At 36.0% G+C, this 14893-nt stretch overlaps 1 protein-coding gene across 2 annotated transcripts in view; it reads right to left on the reverse strand.

Moving 5' to 3' along the window:
• Nucleotides 1-4312: 4312 nt before the first annotated feature.
• LOC127446577 (caM kinase-like vesicle-associated protein) overlaps nt 4313-14893 on the reverse strand; it is a 50378-nt gene continuing 39797 nt past the window's right edge. For both annotated transcript variants that reach the window (XM_051707601.1, XM_051707602.1), the window contains 10 exons: nt 9922-10029; nt 9688-9819; nt 9375-9449; nt 8621-8759; nt 8230-8350; nt 7745-7820; nt 7207-7343; nt 7003-7081; nt 6803-6890; nt 4313-6474 (listed from right to left, as the gene is read on the reverse strand). In XM_051707601.1, the coding sequence (XP_051563561.1) occupies nt 6223-6474; nt 6803-6890; nt 7003-7081; nt 7207-7343; nt 7745-7820; nt 8230-8350; nt 8621-8759; nt 9375-9449; nt 9688-9819; nt 9922-10016 (1194 nt within the window). In that variant the 5' untranslated portion in view covers nt 10017-10029 and the 3' untranslated portion in view covers nt 4313-6222. The remainder of the gene's footprint in view (nt 6475-6802; nt 6891-7002; nt 7082-7206; nt 7344-7744; nt 7821-8229; nt 8351-8620; nt 8760-9374; nt 9450-9687; nt 9820-9921; nt 10030-14893) is intronic.

The raw sequence follows: 14893 nt of genomic DNA on the forward strand, positions 1-14893 counted from the left end.
AAGATTTGCGCGAAAAATTCCCATGCTTTAGTCCAGGTCGAGACCCGTGGGAAGCAGAATGTATGACATGTAAAGCTGGCACTTATGTGTTAGTTGCTAATAAAGGTGCAAGTGATTTAGAAGCACACATTAGCTCTGCGAAGCATAAAGGGTCAGCAAAAGGTCTCCGGTAAATTAACGGACTACTTTTTGTGACCAGGTAAATTTGTTATTATCACATTGCTTCATTTTCCATGGCCATTCAAAATAATAGTAATAGTAAATGAAGGTACACTCATGGCATCAAATATTTTATTTTAGTATATGGACATTCAAAAGAATGTTGGAATATTTTATTTCTTTATATATATTTATGTTATGCTAATAGAGTGTCTTTTTCACTGTATTAAAGTTTGCATTCATAGTAACACTGTTTTGAACCCTATTATTCAACACAAGTGACCCCTTACCCCCAAACTGGTTTGGTCCCCCCAATGTTCAAGACATGGTTACAGCCTTGCGTTAGAGTAAAAGTGTCTCGATATCATAACATGGCAGGGTTTGAGTAATAGAGAGAAAAATATGTGCTTATAAAGTCATAATCAGCCAATGAAGTCATGATTTGAGTGAAAGTGGAGAAAACACACAGTTGTTGTAGCGCCTCTAGTGTTCATTTCCCCAGGAAACAGCAAGGAATTTTACCTGGAGACGTATAACAAGTTTTGCAAAAACGTATAGAGTCACGTTTTCAGTTTTCACGTTTTCTCTTGTTTTTGAACACATCTCATCTGACAACAGAACTGAATATATAATCTTAAAAAGTAAATAATAATAATAATAATAATAATAATAATAATAATTTATAAAGTGTCTCTTTGAAAAATTAAAACCAAACCATGAGAAAATATTATTCACCCCTAATTTATTTGGCTATATTTAGGCTATATATATTGTATCAAATAATTACTATTAAATTGCAAAATCTTACTATAAAATGTTCACTAATATATATATATATATATATACAGGTGCATCTCAATAAATTAGAATGTCGTGGGAAAGTTCATTTATTTCAGTAATTCAATTCAATTTGTGAAACTGGTGTATTAAATAAATTCAATGCACACAGACTGAAGTAGTTCAAGTCTTTTGTTCTTTTAATTGTGATGATTTTGGCTCACATTTAACAAAAACCCACCAATTCACTATCTCAACAAATTAGAATATGGTGACATGCCAATCAGCTAATCAACTCAAAACACCTGCAAAGGTTTCCTGAGCCTTCAAAATGGTCTCTCAGTTTGGTTCATTAGGCTACACAATCATGGGGAAGACTGCTGACCTGACAGTTGTCCAGAAGACAATCATTGACACCCTTCACAAGGAGGGTAAGCCACAAACATTCATTGCCAAAGAAGCTGGCTGTTCACAGAGTGCTGTATCCAAGCATGTTAACAGAAAGTTGAGTGGAAGGAAAAAGTGTGGAAGAAAAAGATGCACAACCAACCGAGAGAACCGCAGCCTTATGATTGTCAAGCAAAATCGATTCAAGAATTTGGGTGAACTTCACAAGGAATGGACTGAGGCTGGGGTCAAGGCATCAAGAGCCACCACACACAGATGTGTCAAGGAATTTGGCTATAGTTGTTGTATTCCTCTTGTTAAGCCACTCCTGAACCACAGACAACATCAGAGGCGTCTTACCTGGGCTAAGGAGAAGAACTGGGCTGTTGCCCAGTGGTCCAAAGTCCTCTTTTCAGATGAGAGCAAGTTTTGTATTTCATTTGGAAACCAAGGTCCTGGAGTCTGGAGGAAGGGTGGAGAAGCTCATAGCCCAAGCTGCTTGAAGTCCAGTGTTAAGTTTCCACAGTCTGTGACGATTTGGGGTGCAACGTCATCTGCTGGTGTTGGTCCATTTGTGTTTTTTGAAAACCAATGTCACTGCACCCGTTTACCAAGAAATTTTGGAGCACTTCATGCTTCCTTCTGCTGACCAGCTTTTTAAAGATGCTGATTTCATTTTCCAGCAGGATTTGGCACCTGCCCACACTGCCAAAAGCACCAAAAGTTGGTTAAATGACCATGGTGTTGGTGTGCTTGACTGGCCAGCAAACTCACCAGACCTGAACCCCATAGAGAATCTATGGGGTATTGTCAAGAGGAAAATGAGAAACGAGAGACCAAAAAATTCAGATGAGCTGAAGGCCCCTGTCAAAGAAACCTGGGCTTCCATACCACCTCAGCAGTGCCACAAACTGATCACCTCCATGCCACGCCGAATTGAGGCAGTAATTGCAGCAAAAGGAGCCCCTACCAAGTATTGAGTACATATACAGTAAATGAACATACTTTCCAGAAGGCCAACAATTCACTAAAAATGTTTTTTTTTTTTTTTTATTGGTCTTATGATGTATTCTAATTTGTTGAGATGGTGAATTGGTGGGTTTTTGTTAAACGTGAGCCAAAATCATCACAATTAAAAGAACCAAAGACTTAAACTACTTCAGTCTGTGTGCATTGAATTTATTTAATACACCAGTTTCACCAATTGAGTTGAATTACTGAAATTAACTTTTCCACGACATTCTAATTTGAGATGCACCTGTGTGTGTATATATATATATATATAAACAGTACTGTGCAAAATCTTAGGCACATAAGATGTTTCACAAAAGCATTTGTCTTAAGATGGTTATTTATATCTTCAGCTTTAGTGTGTCAATAGGAAATATAAATGTTAGACTCACAAACTTTACTTTTGCAAATAGAAAACATTAGAATAGAAGAACAGGGAGCCCTGCAACAGATGTTATGGCCCCCACAAAGCCCCCCACTGAACATCGTGTCAGTCTGAGATTACATAAAGAGACGGAAGCATTTGAGACAGCCTAAATATATAGAAGAACTGTGGCAAATTCTCCAAAAAGCTTGGAACATCCTATCTGCCAACAACCAAGAAAAACTGTGTCCAGGTGTACCTAGGAGAATTGGTGCTGTTTTAAAGGCAAAGGTGGTCACACCAAATATTGATTTAGCTTTTTTTTTTTTTAATGTTTACTGGACTCTGTATGACATTAAGTGATAAATGAAAACTACAACCCCGATTCTGAAAAAGTTGGGACAGTATGAAAAATGCTAATAAAAACAAAAAGGAGTGATTTGAAAATTATATTCACCCTTTGCTAAATTGAAAGCACTACAACTACACATTATATAATGTTTTTCCTTGTGAATTTCATTGTTTTTTGAAAATGTACAGTAATTTCAAATCAGATGATTGCAACACACTCTAAAAAAGTTGGGACAGTCGAGTGTTTACCACTGTGAAACATCACCATTTGTTCTAATAATACTTATTAAGCATTTGGGCACTGAAGATACAAGTTTGTTAAGTTTAGAAGTGGAATTTTCCCCCAGTCATCCATTATGTAGGTCTTTGGCTGCACAATTGTACGGGGTCTTTGTTACCGTATGGTGTGCTTCATAATGCAATTTTCAAACAACAATGAAATTCACAAGGAAAAACATCATATAATGTGTAGTTGTAGTGCTTTCAATATAGCAAATGATGAATATATCACTCCTTTTTGTTTTTATTAGCATTTTTCATACTGTCCCAACTTTTTCGGAATTGGGGTTGTATTTATGACATCCTCACTATGCAATTTTTTTTGCAAGAGCCTAAAACATTTGCACAGTACTGTATATACATATACATATATATATATATATATAGGGTATATAACATATAAGAATTACTATAAAAAATTAAGAGTGCGGCTCTCAAGGCTACAGGGATCCAGCATTACGGCCCCTGAGCTTTCCAAAGTTGAATAGCCCTGCCTTAAAGCGTTTTATATGCATTTTGGTAAATGGAAAAAAATGTAAATGGATTCATTATGCTTAATTTATTGATTGATTCATTTTTTTTTCATTATTTATTTATAATGCTTCTTCAAATACAGTATTTAGTATATTCCACCAATACAGATAACCAACTTACAGAATAAAGCAGTTCTATTTAACCTATTGACTATGTTTGAATTTGACTATGATAATAACATTCCTGCTAAAAAAGTAAAAATAAAAAACAGCTAAAGTCAGCCTTAGCTTGTTAGCTTGTTGCCCACTTTTTAACTAGTCAGTTTGGGAGATGAGCTGGCCTCCCAGCTAAACCAGCTAAGCACCTGCTTACCCAGGCTGGGAGACCAGCTACACCAGCTTGGTCAGGCTGGGTGACTAGCTTAAACCAGCAAAGACCAGCCAACCTGCTTTTTTCAGCAGGGATATTAGTTGTATTGTAGTATTAGGCTATAAACCTTGATAATGACCACCACAGTCACTTACACTGTCCAAAAACATTTATTTTGCGTATCAAGTAACAAAATACAGAAGCCACAAACAAAGAGTGACAAACACATTAGGCTAATACATGAAAATTATGAATCACTCAACAATTATTTCTTAAGTTTGCTTGATGAATTATTTCTTGTGGGCAGAATTTTCGCCTCTGCTCTGTCTTAGGTAATGAAAACAGAAAATATATTTCAAACGTGAGCATCATAATGAAACAAAAGAGAATGATGACTTGATTTTCAATTGAGGAGATTGTAAAACTATGTTGACTGGATTTTTTGAAGCTTTGAATAAAAAGTTAAAGGAAAAGGTTGAACAAAAATAGGCTTATAGTGTCGTAAGAGTTTCTTTTACATTACTGCAGTAATACATAAAGTGACATTAAAACTCAGTGCAACTATTTACAATGAGTATATTTAGCAAACGCATAAAAAGTAAGCATCTGATTGGCATGACCTGTGAGCCATCTACTCAATGTGATCACAAAGACAATCATTTAAAACAAACTACGACCAACAAATAAATAGGCCATAATGAGCATCTGTCTTACAGTTACAGCAGGAGTTGCAGTTTAAATATATCTCTCCACATGGACAGTAAAAATAAAGTCAGGGTTTTGGAAGAATACATTATTTTTAAACATAATATACAGCTGTAAGATCATGTTGAGTATGCAAACAACCATCAAGAGCAAATTGCTTGGCTACCTGTATGAAATATGGCAGGAACTTCTTATCACCATATGGCAGTTTCACAGTATTACAGCAATATTCATATTGCTTCATTTGTACTGCACATTAAGAGAATGTTCTGGAAACCCTTAGACCTCAATGTATCAGACTAATTGAAACCAGTGATAATCCATATAAAATGCAGTGTTCTTCAGAATACAGATATGAGGGTAAATAAAATCAAAACAGCTACATAATTATTGTACGATAATTGCACAGCAGAGCAAAAGAAAAGAAAAATATTAGCTGTGCGAAAAACAATATAAGATAATGATAATATGATAATTTTATATATAGTATTAAAGAGGTACATCAGCAGTTTATTTACTGATGAGCCAATATTATGATACGAAAAATATTGATAAAATTATAATTAAGCAGATGTGCTTTTTAGCATTATTGTTAGTATATTACATATAGTATTCATAAGCTGTGCCAAATTCAACCTTAAACCTGCAATTTACAAATATGTTTAAACAGCTTCTATTCCATATGTTCTTTGCAACATATCACATTTAAAACAAAATCAAACATATATTTTACATAATATTGTAAAACAATATAAGATAATGTTTCTGTTTTTACATGTTAGCTCATCAGAGGAGTCACTGATGAAAAGGGGAAGTCAATTTTCATAAAGTCCAAAGATTTTCTTTACCCAGATTATCCAGATTTAACAACAAACTATTCAGCGGCTTTATTGTTTTTCCTTTTGGTTTGCTTGTTTCTTATGTTTAATTAGACAATTAGTAGTGTTTTATCAGTAGTACTTAAAATAGCTTATTCCAAACATTCACTCATTCAGCTGTTTTCTGTAGAGGGGTAAAAAATGGTCCTGGACTGTGAAAATTAGGTTAAAATGCCTCAAATATCTGTTGTTTTTCACTGGCAAGTTTTAGGTCTGTAACAAACAATATTTCCTAAATAAATGTACAGAAGAAAATACAAATAGACAATTACGGGACTGGGTTTTGTTTTTTAAAAGTTTTTTCTAGATTATAGCATTTTCACACAAATGAAAATGGAAAATGGCGATCAAGCTTCTAAGCACAATTGAACTTTGCTACACCATTAGATTTTAAACTAAATTTATATGAACTGCGTGGGTGCTGTTCTATTTATCACTATATTTCTCTGATCTCTGTCAGCCTCTATTCTATTCTTCCCTAGTCTCCCCACAAAGCTGCTGGGACGTTACCATCTCTCCATTACACCGTACTGGAATTGAGGCCTCTTGTTCCTCTGGATTATCCTGGGCGACCAGGGTGCTTCGGGGAGGCACTGGTGTGGCAGCAAGAGGAACAGGGGTGGTGCCTCCTGAGGCTCCAAGTGCAGGACTAGAAGCCCCAGAGTCACTCTGATCTGGGGCCCTGAGCCTTTTCATCAGGGTGGTCACACGCACAGCTTTCTGCATAACATAGATAATATGTTGTTGTCTTATTAGGACATAAACACAAGGAAGTCTTCTTCCATGGAACACAAAAGGTGATGTTAGTTTGAGCCATTAGTAACCATTCACTTTCATTGTATGGAAAAAATTATACAATGAAAGTGAATGGTGACCGAGAATATCATACTGCCTAACATTTCCTTTTGTGTTCCAAGTAAGAAAGAAAGTCATAATGGTTTGGAACAGCATGAGGGCGAGTAAGTGATTCATCACTTTGTCCATGCAAATTGCTTTGAGCGTGAATACCCTTTTAGATTAACACAAAAGCAAAACTAAGCCATCTCACCTTCCATTTGGCTTTAGCAAAGTTTTTCTCGATCTGAGCACAAACGCCATCTTTGATATTCTTGTCTGAGGCGGCATTACCAGATATCCTAAACAACAAACCCAGAAAAGGTCCAGAATGGTTATTTTCTAACTAAACTGCACAGAACAACTTTCACACCACAATTTACAGGTTGTGTTGCAAGTCAAGAGACTCCTTACCACTCATGGTTGATGGCTTCCTGCGCAGTCAGTCTTTGGTCTGTGTCCACCTCCATTAAACATGCAACAAGGTTTTTTGCTGCAATACAGATTGTTATAACAACAGACAAGGCCATCATAAGGCCATCACTTTGATTGTTATTTATTGTTTTGAACAGAATCCTGTAGATCCATACCACACCTACTGTGATTTGTGCAATATACCTGAATCTGAGATATCGTCCCAATAGGGTGAGTCAAACTCGTAGTCTCCGGATAGAATTTTCCGGAACAGATTCTTATCATGACTGTCATAATCATCATCATCTGCATCATCATAAAAAGGCGGGTTTCCTGAAAGTCTGTTGACAGCATTTGATCATTCTCTTAATAATATTAACATCTTAAAGGGGCAATAAGGAACATAACAACATATGAGCAAGAACTTATTGTTTAGGATGGATTTGGGTGAGAACTACATACAGGAAATAACATGCACTTACACTGTGGCAATGATGACATTACACACAATGTAACAACAGTAAATGTAATGTTCATGCTGATGTCATGGATGACTCCAAGTGCGCGTCAAGCAAGTGACACCCAGACGGATCTCTATGGAGTTCTACAATGCAAATGGAAACATTTGTAAACCAAGAACATAGCAGCACATAAAAGAGATGGGACAAAAAATTAAATGAACATGGTGAATAATTTGACAACTAAATGACTCAAATGTGCTGATTACAATGTATGAACTCACAGGATGTACATGATCACTCCGATGGCCCAGCAGTCTACTGGTCTGCCATATCTCTGTCTGCCAACCACCTCTGGAGCTACAAAATGAAAAGAAAAGGGAATAATAATAATAAAAGGTCTGAATCATCATAATATTTTTAAAGGGTTAGTTCACCCAAAAATAAAAACTGTCATCATTTACACACCCTCATGTTGTTCCAAACCCGTATGACTTTGTTTCTTCCATGTAATGCAGAAGGAGATGTTAGGCAGAATGTTAGAGACTGACAGCCTCAGTCACCTTTCATTGCATCTTTTTTTTTTTTGTGTTACCAAACAATGAAAGTGAACAGTGACTGAGACTAACATTCTGCCTAACATCTCTTTTGTGTTCAATGGAAGAAAAAATCCATACTTATTTGGAACAACATTAGGGTGTGTTAATGATGACAGGATGTTCATTTTTGGGTGGAGTAACCCTTCAATATCTCTGACACTTTTTCTTACCAAGGTATTCTGGTGTGCCACATGGCTCTTTGATAAGGCCGTTTTCCAGTTTGGCAAGGTGAAAGTCACTGATTACAATTTTTGAGTTCTTCAGGCGGTTGTAGTACACAAGATTTTCCAGCTAAAAGGGTGACAAGATATATTTCAGGCAGTTAATGTCAGAAAAGTTGAAACCATACAAACAAATGTCACATTGCATAAATGTGAGATTTTATAAGAACATGTCCTTTTTATTTTGATTGTGATTAAGATATGCAAGACAATGTTTAGGTTAGCATGGCTAGTCAAATTCTATCTCATGATTTTGGAGTCTGTTTTTTTCTGGAGTCTGTTTGCATTCTGGTGTTATACCATGTGGTGACCAGTAGATGGTAGTAAAGCCCCAAGTCACCTTTAAGTTTCTGTGAACGATGTGGAGAGAGTGAAGGTAAGCCACAGCCTCCAGCACCTGCCGGATCACATTGCTGGTGTCACGTTCTGAGTAGTAGCCCTGGTCTAAGATCCAGTCAAACACTTCTCTGCCCGTGGCCCTGAAGTGAAAGAACCAGCACCAACACATATGATGACCATCTCATTCACGCATAAAAATGTTCAAATTTGGTGTGCTGAGACGCGTCATGCCCAGTATGACGGCATTGGTTCTTGTGTGCCAAGTTTGAATATGTGTAAGTGAAAATTAGATTTAAGAACAATGGCGGAGGACAAGGTTTTCAGTGGAGAACGACTTATATTTCGTACTGTTCCTCACACAAAGCTATCATGCCACTTAATATTTACTTTAACATTTAGTCATTTAGCAGACGCTTTTATCCAAAGCGACTTTTATATGACTGATCTTGACAGTCCCTGATCACTTTTTGCTTTCCTTGTATGGAAAAGAGCAGCATGAACATTCTGCAAAATATATCATTTCGTATTCCAAAGAAGAATGAAAAACACACAGATTTGGAATAACATGAGGGTGAGTAAAAATTACAGAATTCTCTTTTTTGAGTGAACTATTTAAAATCTAAAAACATGAACAGAAGCAAATAGATATCCATTCACACTCTCTTTCTCACACACACACACACACACACACACACACACACACACACACACACACACACACACACACACAAACACACAGATCCCAAAGCACTTACAGTTCCAGAAACAGGAAGTACTCCTTTCTCGTCTCAAAGACATTGACCAGCTGGAGGATGTTATGATGCTTCACCCTGCAGGGAAAAAGAGAGAGGAAGAGAAAAAGAGAAAAACTGTAAAAGGAAGCAGAGTTGAAAGTGAAAAGAGATCATGGCTATCTGCAAAAATAAAATAATTTGCATGGTAAAATGTTGGCTAGATTCTGCTACTTTTGTACTTTTGTAAAACAAAAATGTAACACTGAGCACCATCTGTAAGTGTCTTTCTTCAATAAAATGTAGATTTTATAAATAACCTGCACATGAATCATACATTTTCAAGATGAGGATCTCGTTTTTAGCTGCTTTCCGTACTTTCCTCCCGTCTTTTTTCAGGAACTTTTTACAGGTGTACATTTTCAATGTGTTCTTGTCTTTCGCCCTGAAGATTTCACAAAACTCCTCCCTGTTAAAAGAGACAACAAAAACAAACTTATATTTTGTGTAGAAATATTACATTAAATAGGCAAAAAATGTGAGGTAAAGCAAACCATAAATTTATACTTACGATTTCACTACCTGTCCCAGGTCATATTTATCAGTGACCTCAGAGGGACTGTTGTAATCCTTCTTCGCTCCCAGAGTCAAACAGCCAAATGGCATGGCTGCTTCTGCCCTTAAAGCCAAACACAAAAAGTTAGCTGTAATATATTTTCAAAATATTAAGTAAAATGCTTATATTGTAATTATTGTAATATTGTAATTATTTAACATGGAAAGAATCTGTGCTTTCAGCAGGCATGATTTCTCAACTGATATTTTACTGCCACCTCATTAAAGGACTAGATCACCCAAAAAGGGAAATTCTCTCATCATTTCGCTCTTAAGGTCTGTTCACACCTAACCAGTTTTTTCAGTGCGGCTGTTTGTTCAGAATGAGCTTTTGAATGGTAACAATGGATTCCTATTCACTGTAATATGATGGCTTCAGATCGATCACATTCTTGCGCTAAAAAAGGCTAGACACAGCGCAACAAATACAGTTTAACAGAAAGCAGCGGTTGTCTCAATATGCTTTTGAAGTTCTTTTTAATTAGACACATCATCTAAAAAAACAGAACTCCTGCATGAGACGCTGAATAAACAAAAAAAAAGAGAAACAAGGACGTTCGTCTAGTGCACATTTACACTGAAAAACAAATGGTTGGTTGCAAAAGCGTTAGGTGTGAACAGCCCCTTACAGTTGGTGGAGGTCTTTGGCCATTGCATCTTGCTCTTTTATAAGCATTTCTCAGATTAAGCAATGAGTTGTTTAAATGCTTTGTCAGGAAAGATGTTCAACTTGGAAATGTGTATCTCGAGATCCTTGCGTTGGGTTCCAGTCTGTTGTGTTCCGTCTGTTTGAACAGCCCCTGGCCTGGGCTCATAGTCTGATCCACTTCACCACCGAGTTCAGCCAAATATCACTGCTATCTGTGAATATTGCTACTCTACATACAACTGTACTGATAAAAAAACAAAACAATGTGGTATTTCGCTGTTATTATGACGCTTGAGTCTGGAGTAGTAGGAATCAGTGCAAGTGTAACATCATGTGAACTGTCTATTGAAGCGTCCACCCCCCCCCCCACCCATTGTACTTTTGATTTAACATTTGAGAATATGGACAGACTAAAACGTTTTATTTATTTATTTTATGCACATTAGTTGAAAATAAAATGCTCTTAATTTAACAGCAAGGATAGGAATGTTCTACGCAATAATATAATGATGCTCAATGGTTTATGTATTTATTGCACCCTCTTGTGGACTAAGGAAACAACGTCAATTTAAAAATCAGCTGACATTAAAATTAGAATATTAGTTCATATATACTAATATTTATACCAAAAAGATTTTAAGTGTGTTGCTATATGGTTGTTAGTATGTTGTGGGTGGTTGCTAAAGCTATTCTAGGTGGTTGCTAGGGTGTTCTGGGTGGTAATCACTGACAGTGTTGGGTAGTAATGGACTACATGTAGACCTCATCTGGATTACGTAATCAAATTAAAAAATCAATAACTTTACATTTTTACAGGATTACATTACATTTGAAATTGTGTGTAATCAGATTACAGTTACTTTCCCAATGATTAGATGATTAAATTTTTTATTAGATTACAAATCAGCCAAATCATAAAACAACAATTGCACAATTTACTGATTATGCTCTTAAATGTAACATTAAATCAATAAATTCAATTGTATAATTTTTTTAATATTTTTTGCAAGCAACAGCAGTTTACAGGACTTTTTTATTTAAATTTTATTTTTATTTTTTTATTACTAATGTTTAATGAAAGGAGTGTTAATTTTATACATTTAATATTAAATACATTTAAAATTAATTATTAGATTTATAAAAACATGAGTATGAGCAATGAGCAATTCACAAGTAATCAGATTAGATTACCAAAAAAGTGTCAACTAAAATATTATATTACTGATTACAGTTTTAGCCGTGCAATTTGTAATAAGTATCAGATTACATTTCAGAAGTAATCTACCCAACACTGATTATCACTAAATTCTCTGTGATGTTCTGGTCAATACAGTATATATGGCTCGGGTCCCTCCTTCATTGAAAATGTATGTCATTTTTTGTCATGTCTGCCCCTTTCATGGTTTTCCAGTAAATATTATAAGTCTGTATGCTTAGAAAAGTAATAGTACACCATTCCTCACAAGCTGCACAATTTGAGGTATCATTCATGTCTAAAGCACAAATTATGTGGGATGAGTTACCTGATTAAGTTTAATACTTAGACTAGAGTAAGAGGTCTGAGTATGAGCAATAGTAATAGTGACTAATATTAGAAGCAGAAATTCAAAGCCTTACAATATGAGCATCATTCTGTCACTCTGTCACTTCCAGGGAACAGCAATACAAACTCACATTATGCTTGACTATTAAAGAGTTCCCATTCTGTCTAGAAACATAAAACTAGAAATACAAAATCACTGCATGTATCAGTCTAATCCTGATGTGTCCCATATGTTTGATATTACCAACAGCAAATTTCTGCCTCTACATGCACAATACAGTTTAATGACTAGGAGAATATTGCCTTCCATCCACCTTTGCAGGGCACATTTAAGTGCACGGTTGAAAGGCTGCTGATGTGTGTTGATGATGGTGTGAATTAATAAATTATGAATTTTGTTGTGAGGTCTTGAGATGCTACTCCACATATATTCATTGACAGTTAAAATGCACGCAGTTTGTTTCTTTTTTGTTTTCCTCAATGAGCTGCGAGTCATCTCAGCGACCCTGCTCCCTTCTCTTTGTCTAAGCCAGAAATCAGACTCAAACTCTCATTTAACTGAGCACAAGAGAAAGTGAGAGAGAAAGAGGGGGAGAGACAGATTTGGCAGACTCATAACCACACATGAGTAATGCCTACAATTTATTCCAAAAGTGACAATTTTCACTTGTGGCAGGAAGTATAGCTCTGAAAGATTCTGAATCTTTAAACTGAATCATACTTATTTATGAAAGCTCTGTAAGCACACAATAGGAATAGACCGCAGGGATTGGAAGTGAAACTAATAACAACAGACAAATAAATGCCATTCTTTTAACAGTCTTAAAGGGATAGTTCACACAACATTCTGCCATCAGACACAAAAAGACACAAAAGGAGATATTGGGCAGAATGTTAGCCTCAGTCACCATTCACTTCCATTACATCTTTTTTTTTCTCCTTACAATGAAAGTGAATGGTGTAGGGGCCACGATACTGGTCAAATGATGGTACACAGTAGAGTGATGAAGGTTCGACTTTTTGGGCGTGTGTGGTTGTAGTGTTTTAACCAATTTTTTTTAGTTAAGACTAGACCTAAATCCATGACTAATTTAATTTGACTCCAACTGACCCTTCGCTAAACTCCGCCCCTCTTGGTTACGGTTGTTCACACTTATAGCCCTTTTCCACTGAAATGGTGATGGATCTCGAGCTGAGCTTGTGCTCGGCTGGTTCATGGCCAGGCAATCTGAATAATTACATTATTATGTATAAACTTTTTAAAGTGGCTAATATTGCTAAGTACTATAAACTTTAACAGTGAAATCATTATTAACATTGGTGTAGTAGATGGTTATATTTGGATTTTTGCCATTGCATATAACATTATGTTTACGTCTTGAATCCAACCGGTTTACATAACAGATATAGCGGCGATCTTCCTAATTGAGTAATCCCCTTTCTGAACAAAACAATGCACAAAATAAGATGAGTGTTAGGAAAAGCTAACAAAGTTGGCAAAATAATTACTGAGATCAGCTGCAGAAGGCACTGGCGATTCTGTGTTTATCTCAAGCGAGACTGACTGAATTCAATGCCCCCGTTAGTAAGCTGGAAAGTCAGTTTTCGATTACAGAGTCCAAGACATCGTTGCTCCCTCCACTGCCACTTTTGCTTGAGTCTCTTATGCTCAGAGGCGAAGCTAGAGGACAAGCAAACCAAGCAAATGCTTGGGGCCCCCATCAAAGGGGGGCCTCGGGCAACAGTGAGGCTGTGAATGATGTCCGTTTGTTCTGGGCTTAATTAAAGGCTTAAGCCTCCCTGATGTTCATGTCATATGAATAACATATAATCTTGACGTAAAACCAATGAATTAGAGATTACAGCTATGAAAATAATTAAAAAAAAATATTTTGCCACTGAAATAGTCATGTCATTGCACAATTCCCCTTCGTAAGCCATTTAACTCCCCCTTACAAGAACCCCACTCCTCCCTCATCACGCATACTTTTTAACTACAAATGATTACAAACCTCATAACATTAGTTTAAGTGAAAAGAACTGCTTATAACGTCTCACAACACTTAATAAAATTATTTAATAACACCTTTACTAAGACCTGAATCAGTACCTAAATGAAATATTGTTTATGTTTTTAGCTTTAATTTACCTTGGAGCAAATGTAGGGTGGTGTCCTCGCTGATGTTATTCATGTTCATATAAGAATGTGGAATGACACACTTTAATCCATAGTATGGTCTTCTCAATATTTATTTAAAGATTTTTTTAAAAGAAAGAAAAAACACTGCGTGTATTCTCTATAGGTACCTCATGTCACTATGACAAGTGACCCAGCAACAATGTTTTAAAAAAAAAAAAATTGGGGGGATAATTTCTATAAAATCCTGCTTAAAACTACTCAAACAAACATTACTCCCATATGCTCTCATTGAAAAAAGGCAAACGCTTGTCATAGAAATGATGGCAGACAACAGTTGCTAAGATAGGATTGTTCAGAAATGCTTTAAAGGCGGGGCTTAGCAAAGGGTCAGTTGTATTAGACTTTGAATTTAGGTTGAGATTCCAATTATTATTGATCATTACTTGAGATTTTATCTTGATTTTGATCCTTGATTATTCTAGTTTAGGGCTGAAACGACTAGTCGACGCTATCGACAATGTCGATATAGTATTGTTTTCCAATATAAATATCTAAAACATTTTCTTTAGCAGCTATACTGCAGAAGAAAAAATTGT

This window comes from Myxocyprinus asiaticus, chromosome 9 (genome assembly GCF_019703515.2).
Source record: "Myxocyprinus asiaticus isolate MX2 ecotype Aquarium Trade chromosome 9, UBuf_Myxa_2, whole genome shotgun sequence".
NCBI lineage: Eukaryota > Metazoa > Chordata > Actinopteri > Cypriniformes > Catostomidae > Myxocyprinus > Myxocyprinus asiaticus.